This window comes from Stegodyphus dumicola, chromosome 3 (genome assembly GCF_044657685.1).
Source record: "Stegodyphus dumicola isolate Sdum_Otavi_A_Nest chromosome 3, ASM4465768v1".
Taxonomy (NCBI): Eukaryota; Metazoa; Arthropoda; class Arachnida; order Araneae; family Eresidae; genus Stegodyphus; species Stegodyphus dumicola.
In genome coordinates, this window is record NC_140770.1 from 202,615,908 (window position 1) to 202,639,366 (window position 23,459).

General features: G+C 29.2%; 1 protein-coding gene across 10 annotated transcripts in view; it reads left to right on the plus strand.

The window, feature by feature from the left end:
- The window catches only part of LOC118204383 (uncharacterized), a 281,241-nt gene that overhangs the window by 56,606 nt on the left and 201,176 nt on the right, over positions 1 to 23,459 (plus strand). The window contains exon 5 of one of the 10 annotated variants that reach the window (XM_085813765.1): positions 14,922 to 18,101. The exons of the other annotated variants lie outside the window; for them this stretch is intronic. Within the exon in view, the coding sequence (XP_085669891.1) occupies positions 14,922 to 15,226 (305 nt within the window). The 3' untranslated portion in view covers positions 15,227 to 18,101. Of the gene's footprint in view, positions 1 to 14,921; positions 18,102 to 23,459 lie in introns of those variants that run through there. 10 annotated transcript variants of the gene reach the window in all.

Here is a 23,459-nt window from a genome sequence, read left to right on the forward strand (position 1 = left end):
ATGGCTTATTGGAACCTGAAAGTATATTAACTGGGTTACAACCTCTGGAGCTTTACACAAAGCTATGACACTAACTGCATCAAACAGAGCCTGACTAACTTTCAACACTTGCCAACCGTGCCTAAATCAGGCGTTCCAGGTTTGTTCTAAACAGCAGGTCTCTTTCTAGACAAACAGCAGCGGTGATAACATTCAATCTTTTGTTATGAATCATGCTAATTATGATCTTACTTCTCATTTTAACCTATGCCGTTTGACATAAAATCTACCTGCTATTTACTAAACTTCTAGACCAGCGGTTCTCAACCTTTTGACTAACGTGTACCATCTAAACAGAAATTGAAAACCTTTAGTACCACCACCACTCTTGAACAAAACTCAGATTGCATAAATTTATGAGTGTTAGAGAAAAAAACTCAATTAAGATTTTGGAGTTTTAATTTTTGAAACAGTTAAAAATACTTTGCTTCTTTGTGTACCACTTATTTTTTTCTTGTGTACCACCAGCTGAGAACCTCTGCTCTAGACTGACCAAGTATGTGACAAAATGACACATTAAAAAAAAAATCAACATAAAGCTAACTATTAGTAAAACGTAAACATCATTTATCTTCTTTCAAATATGTCCAACCTATTATGCATGTAAAATATTTATTGCTACTCGATGAACTGCATTAAGTTTATTTTATTTTCAAACTTATTAATAATTATGTTAATAAATTCATATTTAGTAATACTAATGCATACTACTTAGGGATCTATATTATTTTTAGGATGGTATTACAAAAGTGAAATTCAATTCTTAATATTTTTATTGAATTTATTTAGTTCCCATTTGCTCATAGGTCCTTAATTTTTTTCATTAATGGTCCTTAAAAGTACTTAATTTCCGTGTGCAGAAATGTGTACGAACCTTGAGTGGTGACAGCCAAGTGTCTGTTATGAGTCATGCTGATTATTATTTTATTTTGTTATTTAACTTAAAAAAATTGCATAAACCTACGGACTGAGCGAGTATAACAAAATTAGGCATAAAAGAATCAGTGTAAAGCTAAGTGTTAGTAAAATTTAAATAAAAAGCTCCTATTCTTAAAATATATGAGAATATTAGAAGTTTAAAATATAATGTTTAAAGAAATTTTATAATTTAATGATAATTACATGAAAAAAACTCTAGTGCATTCAGTTCCTATTTGCTTGATAGCCCTTAATTTTTTTCATTCCTTAAAAGTCAGAAGTACAGGCAGAAATATGTACCAACCTTGTAATACAATGTATATTTTTTCCTTTACAGAAAATGATATCTAGACTAGATACAGTGTTTATTTTCGCAGTTACTTGGAGACTACGTAACAGTGAATTTACAAGCATAATTCTACTAGCAACAAATTAAATCTGGAGGTATAACATTCAAATAAATATACAAGTTTGTTTAGAAAATTAAGAAACTCCAATGAAAGAAATGAAGTATTTAAAAAAAAAATAATTAAATCTCTTTGAAATTCCAAAGGTTCGGGTTTGTTTTAAATGATGTTAAAAGGAAATGGAGGATATAGAAAATGTGTACATGGTTTTAAAACCGGTATTTGTATATAGTAGTAATTATTATAAGTAATATAGTATATTATAAGTCCATAGTAATTATTTTATGGATAGGTACTCCCCCCCTCGAACTAAAAAGTGGAGTATTCCTGTATTTAGATTTAAAATTTGAAACTTTAATGCCAACATGAAGTCACAAATGAATAATTTCACACCCAAATTCATATGATGATAGCATATTGGTAATCTATTAGTAACACACAGAATTAAATAAGATTGTTTCTTATTTTGAATGATGAACAAGCTACCTCATATTGTCTACATTGTTAAGGAATGCAGCATCTTTTCTGTCTAACATTTCTTTTAACAAAAAATGAATCTTCAGGCTGTGTTTTTAATAATACATGTATGAAAATTTTATTTTGGACATGTGTCCCATTTTTGAGCTGTGTCATTATGTGAGGGCTATTACTCTGAAATCTAAATATTTCTGGTCCTATTATTTTATGCAAGAGATACTAAATATGTGTTTATTTTACATTTATTCACCTGTTTATATACAAAATTCCTCTAATTTTAATATAAAACAGCATTTAATTTATTACATTTTGTTGTGCAGAAAGATATTTTACAAATATTTAAAAGTAGATAAAATTTTTCTTTTAAAATTTATTGTAAGAATATATCATTTTTAAATTTAAAATAATATTCAGATAAGTGCATTTGGACATTAAAGTTACCATGATTCCTTATATGAGGGTGATTTTGATAATATGTACACCAAAAGTCCATCTGAAATTGAAGCGTAGAACTAATATTTTCTTTGTTTCTCTTTAAAAGAAGCCTTAGCTGTTCCCTCTCTAAAAATATAAATGCTATCTTTTTCATAATAATAGAATGGTTTTAGCAAATGACTATACATTTTAACCAGCCCTTGAATAGGAAGTAATCCTATACTGAATTATATTTTGACTTTGGTAAGAAATTCTGTTGAATTTCTGTAAATGATTTAAGTTTTACAGGAACATTCCATTAACAGTTATACTGTTCTTTTTAAAGATAGCACTAATGACATGAAATAAAAAAAAGAAAGGGTAAGGATTTAAAAACATTTAACGAAAGTCTAATTGAAAAAGTATTAATGTGTAGATTATACATCTATTTATAGTATTTTCTTATATTACACATATCTCTCTATATGATTAAGAAGATAAATTCTGTACTTCTTCAATATAGAAGGTTTAATTAGCATTAATTATTTTAAAGCATTTGAAAAGATAAGGAAATCTAAGGATAATGATCCCAGGTGAGTTATTGAATGTCGATATAATTGTTTTTGTCAAATTTGATTCAGAAATGGCATTTATAATAAAAGAATTTTTCGTTGTCGCCAGGAAGCATATTGGGTATGATATTATCTCCTGTATTTGTTTATTATAGTATATCCAATGCATCCAGACACACAGTTCATTGCATGTTGTTGGTTGAGTCAGCACAACTGCACATCCATTTGAATGATTACAACTATTTCTAAACATCATCCTTTACAGTGAGTTCCTAATCATTGTCCTTTAAAAAGTAGATATTGGCTTTTTCTAAGAAGATAGTTTTTCAAAATATGTCAAGAGGAATGCATTCAAGGTTTGATTCACAGAAATTGTTAAAAGCAATTTCAGTCTAAATGACAGAACACTGTGGATTGTGCTAAAAAGTCCTGCATTTCAGTGCAAGGTGTAGCTTCTGGATATGTACTTGAAAATGTCCAGTATTCTTTTTTTTTTTTTTTTTTTAAATTTTGTTAATACACTTAAAACGAATTTTATTGGCACCATTCCATACAGTAATGAAGATTTTTATTTGGTGGTGTAGTGGTGGTGTATTTAATTATGGCAAAGCACACGAGGGCTATCTGCCTAAAGGAAGGGATGCCTTATGGAGGACTTTCTAAGGGAAACTGGCTCGTATGCACATTACACATGGGGAAAACCACAAAAACGCCCATGCAGCCAGCCCGTTCACGGAATTCGAACCTCGGACTGAACTACCAGTGTTCAGTGACTTTACCGCTCGGCCACTGGTGGGTCAGATTTTTATTTGGACCAAAAATATATTAAATAATAAAGTAATTCTCTTTCTAGATATGCACTTTAGGGAATTTACTAAGTAAGACCACTTTATGAAAGAATTTCTTGATTTCTGTTACCTTTTATATATAATTATAGAAAGTCTATTAATAAAATAAAGGAAAGCTGTTAACTTCTGAAATATTTTATAAAGAATATTTATATAACAAAAGTTGTAATGAATTCAGAAATATATGAAATACATAAAAAATAAACAGTTATCCAAGTATTATAAAACTGAAACTGAGCAAAATTTTTCATGTTGTCATTTCTTTCAAACCTATAACATTAATAATTGAATTCTTATAATACAATGAAACCCTTCGCAGCAACCACCTCTAAAAGTGTAAAACATTTTAAGAACATAAATACAATCAAAAGTCGTTAATTCGGACACCCATAATCCGGAATGATCTATAATCCGGACCTCAAAGCTAAAAACTTTCTGCGAATGCGCCGCGTTGACACATTCGCATAGGCATTTACGTGTGCGCATAAGACCTTTACAACTGCACATATGCGTGTGCGCAAGCGCAGAATATGTTTTCGTGCGCGCGTTTTATGTATAACGGATGGTATAAGCTAAAATGATCTAATTCAGTTAATGTGGATGATTCCGTTGTTCCTTAATCTTCAAATTGGATCCAGCTTATTATTTTTTGCAGACTGTAAGAGAAATTTTATAAAAGTAAACTTGAACTTTCGATTATGTCAAATAGAATTTCCGATGCTGGAGCTCCCAAAGGATCTACAAAACGAAAGTATGTTTCGATGTCCATCAACCAAAAAGTGGAATTGCTGCGAAAAATGGATAAAGACATGAAGAAGGTGACAGAGAGGTTAGTAAAAACGAAAAAATTTCGATTGAGAAGTTAGTCGGTATTCTCGGCACAGCAATTACGGGACTTGAACAACGGAACTTTGTAACTGGACAAGAAATTATGTCTGTATGTAGAATTAAAGAGAAAGTATTATCACATAAAACGAAGCAACTTAAACAACTTACATTGAAAGAAATGTTTAATAAAGTAAACAAATAAATATTAAGCTTTTTTTTTTGTAAATTTTAATACCCTTTAGATCATAATTGTTCTTTATTTCATAAATTACGGTTTCATATTTTTAATTTTAGAATTTCTGCATGCCATCTTACGAGATTTAAACTGATGATCTATAATCCGGAAAAATCAATAATCCGTAATCGCCGACGAGTCCGGATTAACGACTTTTGACTGTAGTATTGAACATCATGGATAATAATCATATTCCTTAAAAGAAGTAATTACCATATTTTTCGCCATATAAGACGCACCGGCATATAAGACGCACCCAATTTTAAAGGAGGCAAATCTAGAAATAAAAGATTATGAACCAAATTCTGTAGTAAAATATTTTATATCAACTGTATCATAATATTTTATATCAAGTTAACAGCAGTTTAAGAAAAATTTTATGTCAACCATGTAACATACTAAGAGCTATCTTTACTCTCATAAACAGTCAGCAAACAGTGAAAGTAACAAAAATAAGCTGAGCGAAGAGACGCGTGCCTTCACTCGCTCCCGCGCTGGCTTACGAGACTCTAAAAAGTGCACAAAGCCAGCACAGGAGCGAGTGAAGTCACGCGCCTCTTCGCTCAGCCAATCGCAGCACGAGGCAGAGACCGTCCAAATACAGTGCGAGGCAGAGCGGGGCTTCCTGGTCTCAGACGGCGCCAAGAGGTGGAAGGGAACGGAGTGGCTGAGTATTCCTGTGGTAAGGTATGTATGCAGAGGTGGAGGGGCTGCGGAGGGCCATGGTGGGCTTTTGTATTTGCCGTATAAGACGCAGGCACTTTTCCCCCCCTGGTTTTGGAGAGAAAAAGTGCGTCTTATACGGCGAAAAATACAGTATCTTCGCATTTGGCAAAAATCATTTGGAACAATGAGATCCATTTAAGGGTAGTTTAACTATACTATATAAGCTATTAAAAGAAATCAATTAAGAATATTCATTATTTGAGATAAAAAGATTGCTTAAATGAAAAGATTTTTTTTAATTGCCTAATTTGTTTTGTCCACATTAGGTTTGGAAAAATTTGGTTACTTTATCTTAGCAGTAATTTGCTGAAACTATGCTAATTTACAATGAATGTGTGCCCTATTGGATGAAAATTTTACAGTGAAATGAGAAGTTTTGTCAGATAGGTTAGTTTGGTTGGTGAGAATGTGTTTTTATACTGGTGATTTTAATGCATTATAGAATTAAGACACAATAACATGCCGAATAAATACCAATTCAGAAGTCAAACAACAAAAATCAGCGTAATATTTTCAAAATTTTTACAGGACTAATTTCGATGGTTTTACCGAACCACCATCCTCAGCTGCAAAACCGCAAATGAACAAGATAGGAAATAATGATTACATAAGATAAAGAAAGCCTGGACAAGAATAAGCAAGTGGCGCCATCTCTTGGTGAAACCAGAACTAAAACATAATTTCTTTAAAGGCCGAAGGCAAAGATGGATTGGAATTAGGATCGTTAACTAGAACAGAAAGATTTTTTTGAATGTGAAATGCCTCTAGAAAATCCAGTTCTCCAATGGAAGATGTTTTTTGAATAATTTTGGCAGCAGAAAAATTGAAAGTGTGATTTCCGGACCAACAATGTTGAGCAACAGAAGACTTCTGTGTTTCCTTTTTTCTAACATATGCCTCATGTTCCTTGATGCGAAATTTTAAGGCTCTCCTAGTTCAACCAATGTAAATCAAACCACACTGGCAAGGAATCCTATAAATATCCCAAGAATTCATATCAGGAATTGGGTCCTTGAGTATGGAACTCGGAATTTTATTGATGGGAGAATAAACAACCCGAAAGTTAAATTTCTGCAAAATATGTGCAACTTTATAGCTAATTGATGGAAAGAAGGGAATGACAACAGAATTTTTATAATCTCCTAAAACAAGAGTGTGCCTTTTAGTGTGTTGAGATGAGAATTTTTTAACTGCTCGATTAATAATGTTGGGTGAAAAGCCCCTGTCAACAGCTATTGCTTTTAAATAATTTAGTTCTTCATCAAGGGATAGTTTGGAGGAGGAAACGAAGAGCACGGAAAACATAGGAATAAAATGAAGCTAACTTTTGTTTAGTCGGATGACATGATTTAAAGTAACTTTACTTTAGTTAGCTTCATTTATAGTTTCATTTTATTCCTATGTTTTCCGTGCTCTTCAAGTTTGCTCCTCCAAAAAGTGAATCCTCCCTTGATGAAGAACTAAATTATTTAAAAGCAATAGCTATTGACAGGGGATTTTCACCCAACATTATTAATCAAGCAGTTAAAAAATTCTCATCTCAACACACTAAAAGCCACACTCTTATTTTAGGAGATTATAAAAATTCTGTTGTCATTCCCTTCTTTCCATCAATTAGCTATAAAGTTGCACATATTTTGCAGAAATTTAACTTTCAGGTTGTTTATTCTCCCATCAATAAAATTCCGAGTTCCATACTCAAGGACCCAATTCCTGATATGAATTCTTGGGATATTTATAGGATTCCTTGCCAGTGTGGTTTGATTTACATTGGTTGAACTAGGAGAGCCTTAAAATTTCGCATCAAGGAACATGAGGCATATGTTAGAAAAAAGGAAACACAGAAGTCTTCTGTTGCTCAACATTGTTGGTCCGGAAATCACACTTTCAATTTTTCTGCTGCCAAAATTATTCAAAAAACATCTTCCATTGGAGAACTGGATTTTCTAGAGGCATTTCACATTCAAAAAAATCTTTCTGTTCTAGTTAACGATCCTAATTCCAATCCATCTTTGCCTTCGGCCTTTAAAGAAATTATGTTTTAGTTCTGGTTTCACCAAGAGATGGCGCCACTTGCTTATTCTTGTCCAGGCTTCCTTATCTTATCTAATCATTATTTCCTATCTTGTTCATTTGCAGTTTTGCAGCTGAGGATGGTGGTTCGGTAAAACCATCGAAACTAGTGCTGTAAAAATTTTGAAAATATTACGCTGATTTTTGTTGTTTGACTTCTGAATTATCATTATAGAATGTAAATATCAGACAGAGGGAAAATAAACTGTTCGATTGGAGAGCGACCCGGTCCTCCCAGGCAGTGCAGACCTTATGACCAATATAGGTCGTTTCGATCAGGGAAAATAATAAACTGTAGTAAAATAATTTATTGAGTCAAATGTATTGTAAAGATATTATATTGCTTTCCTACCACTGTAAAAACTGGATAAACATGATGGCCAGTAGAGAGATAAACTGGCCCCTTTCATTTTGCTAATCATTAAGAATGTACCTACCATTCAGTGCTTATGATAAAGAGCAGTGTTTGAAATAATGGAAAAATCCTGAATAAGCTTTATAATTTGAAAATAATAATTTTGAAATTTATAATTCTAAAAATAAAAATGGAGGGGGAAAAGTCCAGCCTTATGATATGATTGATGTAATTGAGTATATTTCTTTCAGATTTAGACATCTTTTTAAAAGCACTCTGGATTACTTTCATCTATAAAGCTGCAGAATTTTTGAGAAAAAAAGTCTTACTGTGCAGCAGACTAAATTTTAGGTTAGTGTTTTTTTTCATGTATTTTTTTAATGTTTATTGCTTATGTTCTAAAATTAATTTTTTTTAATATAAAGGTCACACTGGTTTTCTATACAGGTCAGTCTTCATAACTGTGTCTTTGGTGATGCATCAGCTTGATTAAGGAAATTTAAATCTGTCTGTTCTGAGAAAGATTAAGTCCTGAAGTATTTCCCAGAAGAACACCCAACTTCTCTGCAGCAATGATGGACTTTACATGCAGCTGCATACTTGATATGAGTGTTCTTAGTAAGCCTCTGATTGATGTGAACCCCACTTGTTACTCTCTGACACTTGTTACTTCCCACACTTGGGATCCAAATTGATAGAGAGGTTGCAAAAACACATGTTACATCTTTTTATGCTGTATAACTATTAGCTTCGATTTGGAAGCATTTATTAAGATCCTCCAGCTGGAGTTCTGTGTCAGCTACGAAGTGCCTCAGGATGGGTATTGCTTTTTTCGGTTGTATTGATCTGACTGCAAATGCAGTGTTATCTGCATAACATGTGCACTAAGTTATAGCTGAGCCTCTCTTTCTGAAAGTCTAGAACATATAAAGGAGTGGGCCAAAGCAGGAGCCTCTTAGAATTCCAACATTAATTCATTCCTAGGGAATAGTAAACATTATCATAATTCACTGTAAAGTATCATTGTTTGAGACAGGAGTTGTGGCATAGTGTATTTTTTCTTGAGAACCCAAAATCAATCAAGTTGTAAATAAGCCTCTTATGCCAAATGGGGTCAAATTCTACAAATAAGATAGGAGCTACAGCCATAGTTATACAAAAAAAAAAAAAAAAAAAAAACCAAGTAAACTCAAGCACAGTGCCATCTATCCAGGAAGATAATAAAGAAGTATGAAAAATTAAGATATTCGAATTTTAAAGATGTTTGGAATAGTTGAATTGGAATTAACATCATTAACTAAACCAGATAAATTTTTATGAATGTGAAAAGCCTTCAAGGAAATTCATTTCTCTAACTAAAGAAGCTTTATGTTTAATTTTTGCTGATTCAAAGTCAAAATTGTGATTAAATTTCCAAGTATGATAATCCTTCTGTCACTCTTCTGTCATCTAAGGCATGGGTGTCCAAAGTTTTTTCTGTCACACCTCTGTACTGCCAAAAATAAAAATTTCTGTGCCTCTTTTTCCAACAATAATAATATTACCTACCTATAAGGGTAGTAAGAACAAAAAACATAAAAGCTTATTATAGGAATATGCTGTTTTCACATGCATATGCTAAGAAAATAAATAAACGAAACGAGCTTGCAAATTTTTCACGAGATTTTTCAGTTCTTGGCTGAATAGAAGAAAGTATGCAATGTAAATCACTTGCAGTATTGAATTTGCTTCTATAGTTTGTTTTTATTGTTACAACTGCTGAAATCGTACAAATAAGTGCCTGAAAAACTGTAGTACAGTTGCAGTGCTTACTCTACTGTGCTGGAATAAATTTTAAGATATTTTATAAAAAATAAGGGCTTATCCATGTTCTCAGAGTCATATTTGGTTGCAGAATTACTTTTAATGCCCAAAGCTTGCTCTTGTAGTATTTCTGGCAGCAAATCCATGTCAGCATGAAGAGGGTCTGTTGCAATCTGTAAGTTATTATTACATGTGTTAAAAAAAGTAACTTTTGAACTCATCAGTGAGATGCTGCAAATGATTTGATATTATATTCTTAGTATCAGAATCCTTAAAGTCAACTTCTTGCAGAATTGCTAATAGTTTGCGAAAGCAGGAATAATTGCAGGCTAAATTTTAAATTCCCGGAGTTGCAGTTTATCAGTACATGCTGTGAATTTCAATTTCAGTGAGTTTTCAGTGAATTGAAAATATATGATAGATAAGCTAATACAATTTGAAAACTTGGCTTTTGGAATTCCACATACAATTCAGTTTGATATTGAATTTCCAAAAACTGAATCACTTCATTTCAAAGTTCAAATAATCTTGCTAACATATTTCCTTTTGAGAGCCAGCGAACTTCCATGTTAAATAACAGTACTTTATGTTCTGTTCTCAAATCTTTACAAAGAGTCATAAAATGTCAAGTATTTAATACACTTCTTAACATGGTTGATGGTTTTGATGCATAATTTTAAGACATCATTGAGTTCGTATGAAAGGATTTAACTGCCAAGGCTTGATGGTGTATAGCTCAGTGAGTAGCAGTAACACTGGGATTTTATTCTCTGATCAAATCCTGAGCACATTGCAGAAACCCTGAGTGAGATTCAAGCATTGATGGAGCGCCACCTGTGCATACGCCAGTCAGCTTTTGCCATGACAGTTAATATTTGCAAAAGAATTCAAAAATTGCTATCATTAAATGAATTGCTTTTGAAATTTCACTCAGTGTATGCCCATCATTCTTTAAAAATAAGGCAAAAAGCAACTTTATTTTGGCACAGATTTTAAATAAAGTTTCATCGGTTTTGAAGGTGATCAGACACAGGCCTTTCTTCATCTTGCTCCTGAATATTTGCTTCTGAAGAAAGGTCTGTGTACTGAAATTGGAGTTTTATTCAAAACGTCAAGTCAAAATAAGGTTAGTTTAAAATTTTACATCGCATGTTTTTCTTCTATTTGATTATATGCATGTTAATTTTTTTATTGGTGACTAATTGATAAACTAAAGAAGGTAAGCTGAGTTTGCAGTTTTTTTGGTAAATATATATGTGTTTTAATTTTGAAGTGTTTTTAAAGTTGTATTGTTTCAAATAAATGTTTGAATTTTTAATTTGGAAATTAAACTATAATGTTTATAAATTTATAATTTATTAATTAAGATCTGGAATTGATTATAATGTTTTTGAATTTTATGTAGTGAAATCAGTTTTATTATTCTGATGATGGAATGATCAGTTTCTTCAGCAGTTCAAAAGCTAAGGTCCTGAAAGCTTTCATTTTCTTTACATGTTGACGAAAGACTTTTGTGTAGTTTATGAAGTATAATTTAAAAAAAAAAAAAAAACTCTTTATAGTTTGTTGTTATTCTTAAACTTTATGAAAACATTATAGTAAGTTGATATTTTCTATGTTTGATGTCCTTAAATTTTTATTCTGAATAAAGGAAGCAAAAAAAAAAAAAAAAAAAAAAAAAGTAAACCACATTGAAAGTTGAAATTAACTCAGGAGAAAGTGAGTTGTGTATCATAATTTATGTGACACATTATGATACTTGCTGGTTTTACAGGTGATCAATGATTAATCACCTAGTTGGTAACATTTATTGCCAAATTATAGAACAAACCCCAAAACAAGTAAAAAGAACTGTGAAATATTTTTTATTTCATTCATAGATTTTTTTTGTTTCATAATTGATGATAATTTTTAATTTACCATCAAATGAAAATAAAGCTTTAACTTATTATAATAGTTTTCTTTAACTTATAATAATTTCACAATTACCAAATATTTTTGCATAATGTATCTGAAAATAGATAAAGATAGGAAAAAACAGAAAAAACAAAAACGTTTCAAAGCATTTTTTTTATAATAGAAACATTCATTTTATTTTAAAATGACCTAAAACTGCAATAGTACATTTACAGTACAAGGGAAGAAACTGACAGTTTCACTCACACGTGTGTCGGATTTGTGCAATACTTATGGGGTCCTACAAAGTTTTCGTAAATATTATGCCGTCCCCACACCAAAAAGTTTAAGAAACCCTGAAGGGCTAATCCTCCAACTAAATTTGCAAAAATGAGTATGAAATGCAGTTTCTATACCACTATGTGCTAGGTCTGCATTGGCAACTGGTTCATTCTTTAAAAAATAAATAAATAAATAAATAAAAATCAGAAAGGTTTCAGATTTTAAATTACTTCCGAAAGGATGTTTTTTTAACATTTTGTCTGCTACCTTTATTTATTAAATATCACGTTCTTTGCACTTAAACAATAAAATTAAGTTCAAGAGCAATATCGTAAAATAGTTTTAAATTGAGCATATCTTTAGATCTTTAGAATTTCTGATACGCAGTCTCGCGCGTTGGAGATAAAAAAACTTTTTTGTACAACATTCCCATTACTCACTTTGAAATCCTTGAGTTTGTTAATCAGATATTTGTTAGAGATTTACAAAATATGAAATCGATAATGAAACAGCCTCAAAATTTCAAATTAGGGCTTCCGCATGCCCATGTTCGCAGTAGGATTATGTCATTCAAAATTCGATGGCTCTATTTACCATTGTTTTATCACAATGCGAGAAATATACATACATTTATGCAGATTTTTCATTATTTAATTTCTTCAAATATAATGCAGTACTCTAACATTTGGTGGCAACAGTTTGAAATGTGAAATGGACGCGTATAGTGAACCAATGCAAAATCACAAAATGAAAATAATAGTTCCTCAGGGACAAAGCTTGTTTGGACTAAAAAAAAATCACATTCCTGACAGTGGTAGATTTATATACTGTTGTTCAGAAGATCTACATGCCTTCCTGAAAAATAAAGTACAACTTTTTTTTTAATAGGAATTTCTTAAAAATTAAACTTAAGTTTCCCCCTTCATTTTCCTAAAATTCCAATATTTTAAGTTTTTTTGGGGAAGGGAGGGTATGATGCTAAACTTGGCAACATTTCTACAGTGGCTGGTAAAACTGACAAAATAATGGTATATCTGAAAATTTGCTCAAAATTAGCATTGCATATAAGATAGTGTATTAATAATGCATTACCAGTAGCTCTGGTAAGCATAGTTTAATTTGTTATTTGTAAAATACTGTGATATGTATAATTATTTTATTGCTTCTAATTTCTGAATATTTGACTGTTAAATATTCAGAATCATTGAATTGATTATTGACATATACATTGACTGTTAGTTTCATTTTCACTGCTTGTACAAATTATCTCTTTATTCTACAGAATTCACTTGGCTTGCATCATACTGGGAATGAATTAATGAAAAGCCAAAAGATGGTGTCCGGGATTCTAATACATGTATTTTGTCCAAAGCAGTTTCCTGATGAGAAGAATCTGAAAAAAAGCTCATGCATTGCTTCCAAAGGAAAAAAATTATTCTTGCATGTTAGAACAGTAGAAGTTATTACTCGTAATTAATTAGCTGGAAGGCAAATCTGGCCATTCGTATGAAAAATTAGTACAGTCATTTTCTTTATATAATTATTAATTTTTTGGACTTTTATAAATGTTTAAAGCAGAGTAGTTAAATGCTATTTTATTCTGTTTAAATTAATTTCTTATGTACATAATTAATGCATTAATTCATTCTTATTAATTTAGGTATATCTTTATTACAATACGAATTACAGTAAAATGATATATATAATTTAATCATGAAAGGAAGAAAGCTTTCCAACAGGAACTATTCAAATCAAAATTAAAGCAATTCCTAATGGAAGTTTGCTCCCATTTCATGATTTAATTATTATCACTTGATTATTTAATTAATGTTGTTGCATACTGCATGACTAATATATATCCTCTTCGTATGAAATAACTTTTATCTCTCTCTCTCTCTCTTTCTCTCTCTCTATATATATATTATTACTTAAAAATTATGATGCTTTAGTAATGTAATTTTTAATTGTTTTGTGAAACCTTTTTCTCTGCAAAGCTTGTGAGCACTCCTGAAAGCTAAGTTGCATTCATTGTTGCAGTTCTAGGTCATATAAAGTTCATGAATATGGTGATTAATTTTATAAAATGTTAGTTCAATAATTATTATTCTGTTAGCCAAGTCATATTTCAGAAATACGACTTGGCTAATAGTTTAAAAAAATTAGCAAAATATTATATTGATATATTTATAATGCTTTTTTCTTTAGATACAAATATGATCTTAGAATTATGTTTATACTTTATAATAATGTTAAATAAACTTATTAAATGAAAATGTAATAACGTGCATATCCTTTATTTTACTCGTATATTTTCTACAGTATATCTACATTTCTTGTTAGCACAGATTTAACAGTTCAGAAGTAGTCATCAAAAATTATATGAGCTACATTTTTTTCTTAACATGTTATGCACCATGTCTGTCACTGATGACTGACCTGGTGCATAATTATACTGTATATGGTGTGTAAAACATTATACTTTTATATATCTGACCTCATCGTTCCAATGGCTGATGGCATCTTCATTAAGACTGTGTCTTTCACTGTTGTCTGATGATATATAATTAAAAAAAATTATGTTCTTCTATCAATTTCTACACAACTTATTGGTGAAATTGAAAATCACAAATTAGTTGGGGAGGAAAGCGAAACACTTTGGCGCCTAACATATTAAAAATATATTAAATTATTCATACACAATTTATAAGGTATTGTCTTTTATTGGCAAGTGACTATTTCATTTAATAGCCTTTGAATGTTATTGAATAAATTTGTAAATTTGAACAGTCAGTGTGCAGCTTGCTTCTGGTAAGCAGCTGTTTATGTAGTTCTATTGTTTATATCTGATCTTTAATTGTTTTTTATTATTTTTATAGAAATTTTTGTTATACGAGGATTTTGTTACTTACATTTAACATTAATTATTTCTTCTCATTTTCCTTTTTTCAATTAAATTTCCGATCAAGGACTTCATATTATTTTGTATCATTTCAGTCTTTCCTTTTTGTTGGTATTTAAGTATTGTTTACCAATATTTTTTAATTTTAGGTTTGGATCATCACTCTGTTCCTGCTAGTGAACAATACAGTTATCTTGCAAAATTGCCGTGTACAAAGAACAGTTTTTCATTGACAAAGAATAATATTACAGTATTTTCGAAAGATGCTGAATTTCATAAAGTAGAAAACCGATGTAAAATCTGCAACAAGAAATTTTCAACTCCCGGGAGTCTTAGAAGACATATGGAACTTCACTTCTATCAGAGAAAGAACTTTCATTGCCAACTGTGTGGTAAAAGATTTTCGTGGAAAACTGATCTACGTAATCATCTTAAAAGAACTCATGGTTCATAAGCATTATAATGATAATTTTTCATTTTCAGATTAATTTCTCTTCAGCAATGAGCTTTCAGACTATCATCTTAAATCAGATATAATAGCAATGAACATATGAATTTTTTAATGAAGTCTTTTAAATAGACTCTATATGTTGAATTTTTTATATATATTAAAAATGAAAGAAATTTAACTATATAGTTATTTATATTCTTAATTTTCTCTCTCTCTCTCTCTCTTTTTTTTTTTTTTTTTGTATGGACATGCAGATTTTGATGGTTTCTTGAAAGCATACATTCTGAAGTGAATAATCATATGTGTGTTGCAATAACATAATCAACCAACTAATACTTCTGTACTGTAAATATCTTTTAATTGTTTGAGCAGAAAAATACAGGTTTAGATAATCTGGAAAAAAATATTAATTTATATTGCTTCTTATGTTTATAAATATTTTTAAATGATTAAAGTAATTAATTTATACATGTGTTTGTATTTTTTTTTTTTTTTTTTTAAATTTTTGTCTCTACATATTCATGGTATTTGAAATTTTACTGAGTTCTGATTTATTAAATTTTCAAGTATTTCATATATCTTTCTGTATAACTCTATTATTAAATAATAGAGGAGCTGTATGTCCCTTGCACTAAACAATGAGACCTCCATCCAAACATATGCACCTTAAAGCTCAAATTTTGAATTTCAAATTTTTTTTTCATTTATTTCATATTTTATGCGAATATAATGAGGTTTTGGACAAAATGAGCAGTTTAAAAGCTAGCAGTGGCAACATTGTTTGAAATGAAACATTTTTACCTCAGTGCATCAGACTGTTGCGGTTTGGCAAATATAAGATTTTTATTTTTCAGTTTTAATCAACAAATTTGGCTATTTAAAAGTATTATGTTGCTGCTGTCTGAAATAAAATACTTTTATCTTCCATGTAAAAGTGTGTCCATCAGTATGTTACTATTCAGTAAAGTATAAGTTAAAACTTTCAAATTTATGTGTCTGTAATTGTCAGTTTTAATCTAACAACCCAGGCGATTTAAAAGCAATAAACACAGTTCTTAAGACTATTATTTTCTTTTCAATCTGATTAATTTATATAAAAATGTATTTAAATAAGATCTCTAGTTAGAAATACTAAATATTTTTATGAAATTGCTCTAGCTGAACTAACTAAAATAATTAATATTTTTAAAATTTTTATGATAGGCAGCAGGCCATGCAAGCAGCTATTAAATTCATAAATTGTGCATTTACAGATACAATAATTTTGGTCATTTTGTTCTGATTAGAAGGCACAAAAAGTATCTTATGTAATTAAAACACATAAAGTTTCATAATGATTTTTTTCTAAATATTACACCTTTATAGTACAACTATACTTAAACATCAGCAGCTTTTTTTTTTTTTTTATGGTATGGATAAATTATTTTGGTTTGTTAAAAATCTTTTTGATGATTTAAATTCAGTGACTAAGTTTTATGGAAACATATATGCAGCATACTGCATGCGTAGATGCAGCTAATATGCAGCAGCGTCATTACTAACTAAATTTTGAATGGTGAAAGAGTAACCAGAGTTTCCGTTTTATAGATCTCATAATGAAAGCATATTCACTTACTGCAAAGTATCAGACTGAAGACAGAAAAGGGAAGACATATCATTCTTTTTGCAGAAAGAGAAAAATCTTTCTTTCTTCATATGGCTAGTAAAATATGTAATAGTTAATTTATTTTAAGTGTAGAAAAGTTTGCGTAGAATATTGTTTATTGTGATCATGATTAAAGTTAACAATTGGATATTATCATCAGTTTGTTGAAGTGCTACTCGTTTGTATTCAGAAACATTGAAAATTCATTATTTTTTATAATCAGCAAGTTCTTTAATATATTAAAAACAGTGCAGTATGAGTTGTTTCTTTCAAATCAAAATGATATGCTTTTAATGTTTTTATCATTTTATGGTGATTTTGGTGTATGTGTTTAATCATTTAAGGAATTCAAACACTTTACAACTTTCTAAGTTTTTTTTTTTTTTTTTTTTAATTCTGAGGCATGTAAAAGTGTAATTATCTGAATAGGTAAAAATGCTATAAACTATTGCATAGATATCATCAATAGTTTTAATGAATGAATATTGAAATAGAGTAATGGAATGAGTAATGTTTTTCATTCTTTGTTTGAGTTATATGATGCATTGCATAAGTTTAAAATTTAAATTTTATTCCTTTCTGTTGAAATTTTATTCCTTCTAACAACTCACACACCTATAACTCAAATGTATGGTGAAAGATTCATGAGAGCAATGAAAGGCTATCTTGGTGAAATGATCAGTGACCATTTGCAGTGTGGAAGATATTGACATAAGTGCAATAGGTTGACAAAGAAATCTTCATAATGCTTCATAAGGAAATCTATATATGAACATAGTAGCCATAGTTCTTTGTATAGTATATCAACTATAGATGATATTTTGTGAAGCATCTAGCAGTATATTTTACTGAAAAACAGAGATGCAAAGGACCTACAAATAAATTTTTTCCCCATCAAAATAAAAAATATGTGAGAAAGGGCATGATGATAAAAAATATATAAAAAAGATTTGAGGTAGTAAGATAAATTTCCAATGAAAAAAAAAAAAAAAAAAAAAAGGAAAGATGCTTATTCAAAAAGACAAAAACAATTCATATATGCATCATTTTGTGTATAAGGGATGCAAGCACTGCTGTTTATGTGAAATATTCGTATGGCTATAGCATGCCTTAAATTGTGCATTTATGATTTAAAGCTTAAGGAATTTTTAAGTAAACTTTTTTGTTTTAGAAATATGCAAATTTAAGAAATATAAAATATGTTTCTAATTAAATATTTTCAGTTGTTTCAAATTCTGTGTTTGCCTTTTTATTTATTTTTTTTTCATATACATTAACCATATAATCTCTTCCCTCCCTCATTTCACTATCATGATTGTGGTAATATTGTAAAATGAGGGGTTTCTCTAAATGTTCAGATGATTTTGAAGCACTATGAAAATGAGCAATAATACTTTTGCATAGTAAATTCAATCCACTACAAATAAATTTAAAAAAATTCTAACTAATTTTACATAAAATCATATATTTGAATAATTTCAGTCATTTAGATTAAATTAGCTAAATTATGCTGCCATTTTCCCATCATTTAATGATATCATTATGTTAATTTTATCAAAATCATTATGAGCCAGTGTGATGCTATTAAGTGATATCTATTGTAATATTGTTCTTTTTTCATTCAAGAGGAAACTCTCAGTCATAACTTAATACTGTGTCAAGCTGACTGAGAGACATCTGTCCATGGGTTTAAATTGAGCCTTTGTATTTCTTTATCTTAGTGAATTATTTGATTTTAATACTGTATGTAAAGGTGAAAAATAAACTAATAACAGAACACAAATTAAACAAATGTGGAATATATCAACAGCTGTATATATAATCAAGATATATTTTAATTACTAATATGACAAATATTAAATTATTTTGTTGCTGTTGTCTGATGAATAAAATTCACATCTATAGTGGAATTAAGATGATTACCACTTTTAGTCATTTTTATAAATTTATTATTTTTTTTACTTTACTTGCCTCATGTTCTGAAACAAAACAAATTAAAAATGATACAATTGTGAAAAGTTTACTTAGTTCACCACCTAAAATATTTACTGAAATAATTTTTTAAAATTAGCCTGTTATTATTTTAAAATTTTGTTTTAAAATATCAAAATTATGTAGGTTCATATTCAAGATCATCTAAAGGTTTGTGAAGTCTATTGGAATTGCAGCTGAATTTTTTTATTGCTTTAAGAGTTTTTTTTTTTTTTTTTTTTTAAAGTTTTAGTTTTTGGTATAAAATTTCACCCAGACCATCCCCAAAATTTTTTTTTTTTTTTTTTTTTTTTTTTTACATTTTTATTACTGTGTATCTGAAGTCCTAGACTGCATTTTTTCCTGCCTCTGGTTCCTTCTTCATATATTCAGTCTTCATAGAAGATACATGTTATTTTGGGAAAGTATTTTTGAAGAAAATGTTTGTTTAATGTACTGACAAAATAATTATGCGTTTGTATATAACTATATTTTTCATGGGAAATGTGTATCTAATATAACTACACATTTGTCTAGGAAATATGAAAGAATTTATTGCAAGAATGGGAACCAAATCTCCAATATATGAAGAAAGACGACCTGTTTGCAAGATATGTTTCAAGACATTTTTCAACAAGCCAAACCTCAGACGACACATGCAAATTCATTATTGTAAACGAAAATTATATTCATGCCATTTATGCTCAAAATCATTCTCATGGAAGACTGATCTGTCAACACATCTCAGGGTTTTTCACTATGAACAAAACCAATATATTTAGTATAAACTTTTTGTTAGATAATTGTATGAATATATATATATATATATATACATGTATACTGTCATGTCTCCATATGCATTAATTCTGTATCTGCAGTTTCAGTTACCTGTGATGTATGGTGAGGAGGAAAAAAGAATTGATGTAACCAAATATGGGAATAGAAGTGGTCATTGTGGAATATTATGTGTTCTCAGAATATAGGTCATCCCTTATAATATGTTTCTTTTCTCACAAGTCTATATAATGCTTGTTATTATTCAGGAACTATTTAGCTCATTGTTTTTTCACATATGTTTGTACTTTTTTTAAATTAAATTTGCATCTACTCCTCTTTTTAGCATTTTTTTTTTTTTTTTTTTTTTTTTTTTGCATTCTGATTATTGCCACATTAACCATATAATGTTTTTCATTATTTTGTTGACAAAAGAGTGATTTTTTATTTCTGTCATCCCTTTAAACATAAAATGTGCAGTGCAGAAATTGCATTTCATCATTTCTCTCTCATCTTTCATGGATTAAGCTAAAATGTTGAATTGTTTACTTAATATAATATATATGAGATAGAGAGTATGCCACAGTGTACATCGTATATTTTTTTCAAATTTTGTTCTACTGTATGTAATGTAGTGGGAATGAACAGTATATGTTATTGTTGCTTTATTTAGTGCTGGTGATATCTTATAGGGCATATTTTTTCTACTAATTTGACTATTATTTGAATAAATATTGCTTTATATAATGTTCACCAACATTCATGGCTTCATGTATCTACAATAATATTGGAATCCGCAGATGCAGTGAGAGAGAGAGAGAGAGCGATAGGTACATACAGATATTTATATATGTGTGGACAGATAGAAAACATTGCAAAGACATGAGTGAAATTTTGTTGTTGAACCATGATGTAAAATTAAACTTTAAATTAAGGCCTGTGGTCTACGAGGTCAAAGTTTTTAGCTTTGTGTCGCGAAAAAGCATAACCTAAGTTGTATGGCCAGTTTCCTGAAGTGCTTTATATCATTTATATTCAGAATAAGTGTGTTTTGCATTTGACCATTTCAGATTGCAGAAATGCAATGATTTTAATTGAGAAACTTTCAAAATTTTCATGTTTTTCTTATATTCTTTTAATTATATAAATTATGAATATTTTGATGTTTTGCTATGGTAGCGTTGCATTTTATTCACTATAGATGGCTGATTGAGGATAAAAAGAATTCTTTATTCATATAGAAAGTAAATAAAATTAATTTTTCCATGATTGCCTATTGATCTTAATCCGCATAGCTTTTGCTATTATGAAGTTCTTTATGATGTGTAACTTTGATATAGAACTATACATGAATTATCTATAACTATAGTGATGTCTAAGCTCTAATATGAATACATATTATGAGTATGTATTTATATGGATAATCTCTGTCATTATTCCTAAAAAAAAAACAAGATTAAATTAAAGAGAATTCTGCTTTGAATAGAAATTGTAAATATCATCTAGTGTAAAAATAATCTAAAAAATAAAAATGTTTAAATTTTGCAAATAAAGGCAAATTTTTTTATGGATACAAATATGTCCCTGTAATAGAATTTTTTTAACATAAGATTTAAATGTTTTCATTTATAGGATATGTATTTCATTGGTAATATTTAATTTCAATTAATTAAAAATTTTTCTTTCTGTTTTATCTTTCTACGATGATAATATTAAACTGTCTATCAATCTCTATTAAAAATCAATTTTTGTGATTTTTTGTTATTTTCAGATACAACAACAAATTTTATATTTGCCGGAACTCAACTCGGTGCCCAAGATGCATATGGAAGTTTGTCTTGTGATGTGTGTAAGAAATCATTTACAAGAAAGCATAATCTTCAGCGTCACAGGGAATTACATTTTTTGAAACGAAAAAGCTATTCTTGTAATATATGTGGCGGTCTGTTTTCATGGAAAACTACTCTAGATAGTCATCTTAAAAGTGTGCACAATGCAGTGAGTTTTTCGAGAAAATTACCTTTCAAAAAATTTTAAAGTGACTTTTTTTTTTTTCATTTGCTGTATGGGTGTCTTAATATGTTATAATCTTTAAATAATACATATACATTCTAGTATTTTAATTAATCTTTAGCATTAATAATGAAATACTATCGATTGTTCATATTCTTTTTCTCTCCTCTTTGATTAAATGAAACTTGGATTCAAGAAAGGGGGGGGGAAAGACTTTAGACGTTCTTTTCCTCTAGCCTAATTATTTTTACAATTTCTAATATACGACCAGTAGTATTATTAGCGAATCATTTTCATAGAGCAATCTGATATTCTTAGTTACTGTGAAAATTAACTGGTTTATATTTCTTAATATATATTGATTTAAGGATAAGCTAGGAGGTAACATTTTGCTTCAAAAATACAGTCAAAATTGAAAATCTATGCATAAAATAAATTTAAAATTTTAAAATAAATTCTGTTCATAATTTCATATGAAAAAAAAAAGGATGAAAATTTATTTTGCAGATGTTTAATTGACAAATATTTTGTTTTAGTATTTGATATAATGTATGTAGTCATTACAAATTCTAGTTTTCATAGTTTAGCAAAACTTTAAAATTTTTATCTGTAATATTTGTATTTTATTAAATTATGTATTAATTATACATATTCACCAATGCTTGAATCTGAAGGTGAGGAGCATAAACATAATGTTTGCAATATGTCATTTAAAAATATAGTAAAATGTTCATGTGAGTCTAAAAATCGTTCATTTATTTCCATTTGCATTCTTACTTTTGATGTTAATATTCGTCAAAATTTTATAAAAATATATGTCTTTTTAATGAGGTGTTGAATATTTATTAAAATAGCACTTTAGCAACTGTGTATATGAATTTCAGAGTTGTGATTAATAAAATAATTATTTACATGTTAGCTTCTGTCCTTTTTACATTGAACTGGGATAGTTACATAAATTTATTCAAATGATCTTTTTTTTAAAGGAATGGCAACTTTTTCAATGGTTGACCCTTCAGAACCATTGCAAGTTATATTCACTTAAAATTTCAGTTGCAGTTTAAGCTGTTATCTTTAAAAACCATTTATAGTGCAAGATGGATATGAGTTTTTCCAAGCAGAATGAAGTTTTATGACTGAACATTATTTTGCAGTCTCTCTTATAGTAAAGTTGTTGAAACATTTAAACACAACATCCAATATATTCACAAAATTAACAAAATAATGATTTCTCGCTTGGTAACTTGATTTCGAGAAACTAGAAGCGTTCACCATGAAAAATGACGGGGCTGCTCGTATCTTCTGAGTTTTGTTAAAAATCAACAAGGTTGGGTATAAAATATTGCAATTATCAACAAAAAATATAAAAAAATGGCATTGTAATCAAATTTTTGTATTTCAAAGTAATATTTAATTATAAATATTCATTCTGCTTGGAAAAAACTCATTTTCAAACTGCAGCAAGCGAACAGACTGTAAAACTAACTGCATAAACTGGAGTTAAAGTGGTATATTACTTGTAACAGTATAGGAGTGTTATCTATTTAAACATTTTGTCATTAGTATCAGTTTTGGATTTCACTGTTTTTCAAAGTTTGATGTGCATGATTTTTGGATTATATTGTTTATAAAAACAAACTATGAAGAAAGATGTAGCTGATGCTAATTTAAATTAAGTTTTTTAATTAACTTATAAAAGTTATTTAATTTCTGTAGCTTACCATTGTTACCTTAGTTTATATAAGAAGCTTAGTTTTTATAAGCTTTTTTTAAATTAGGAGCATGTTAAAAATAGTAATCTTTGCAAAAATAGTATTCTAGAAATAATTTAAA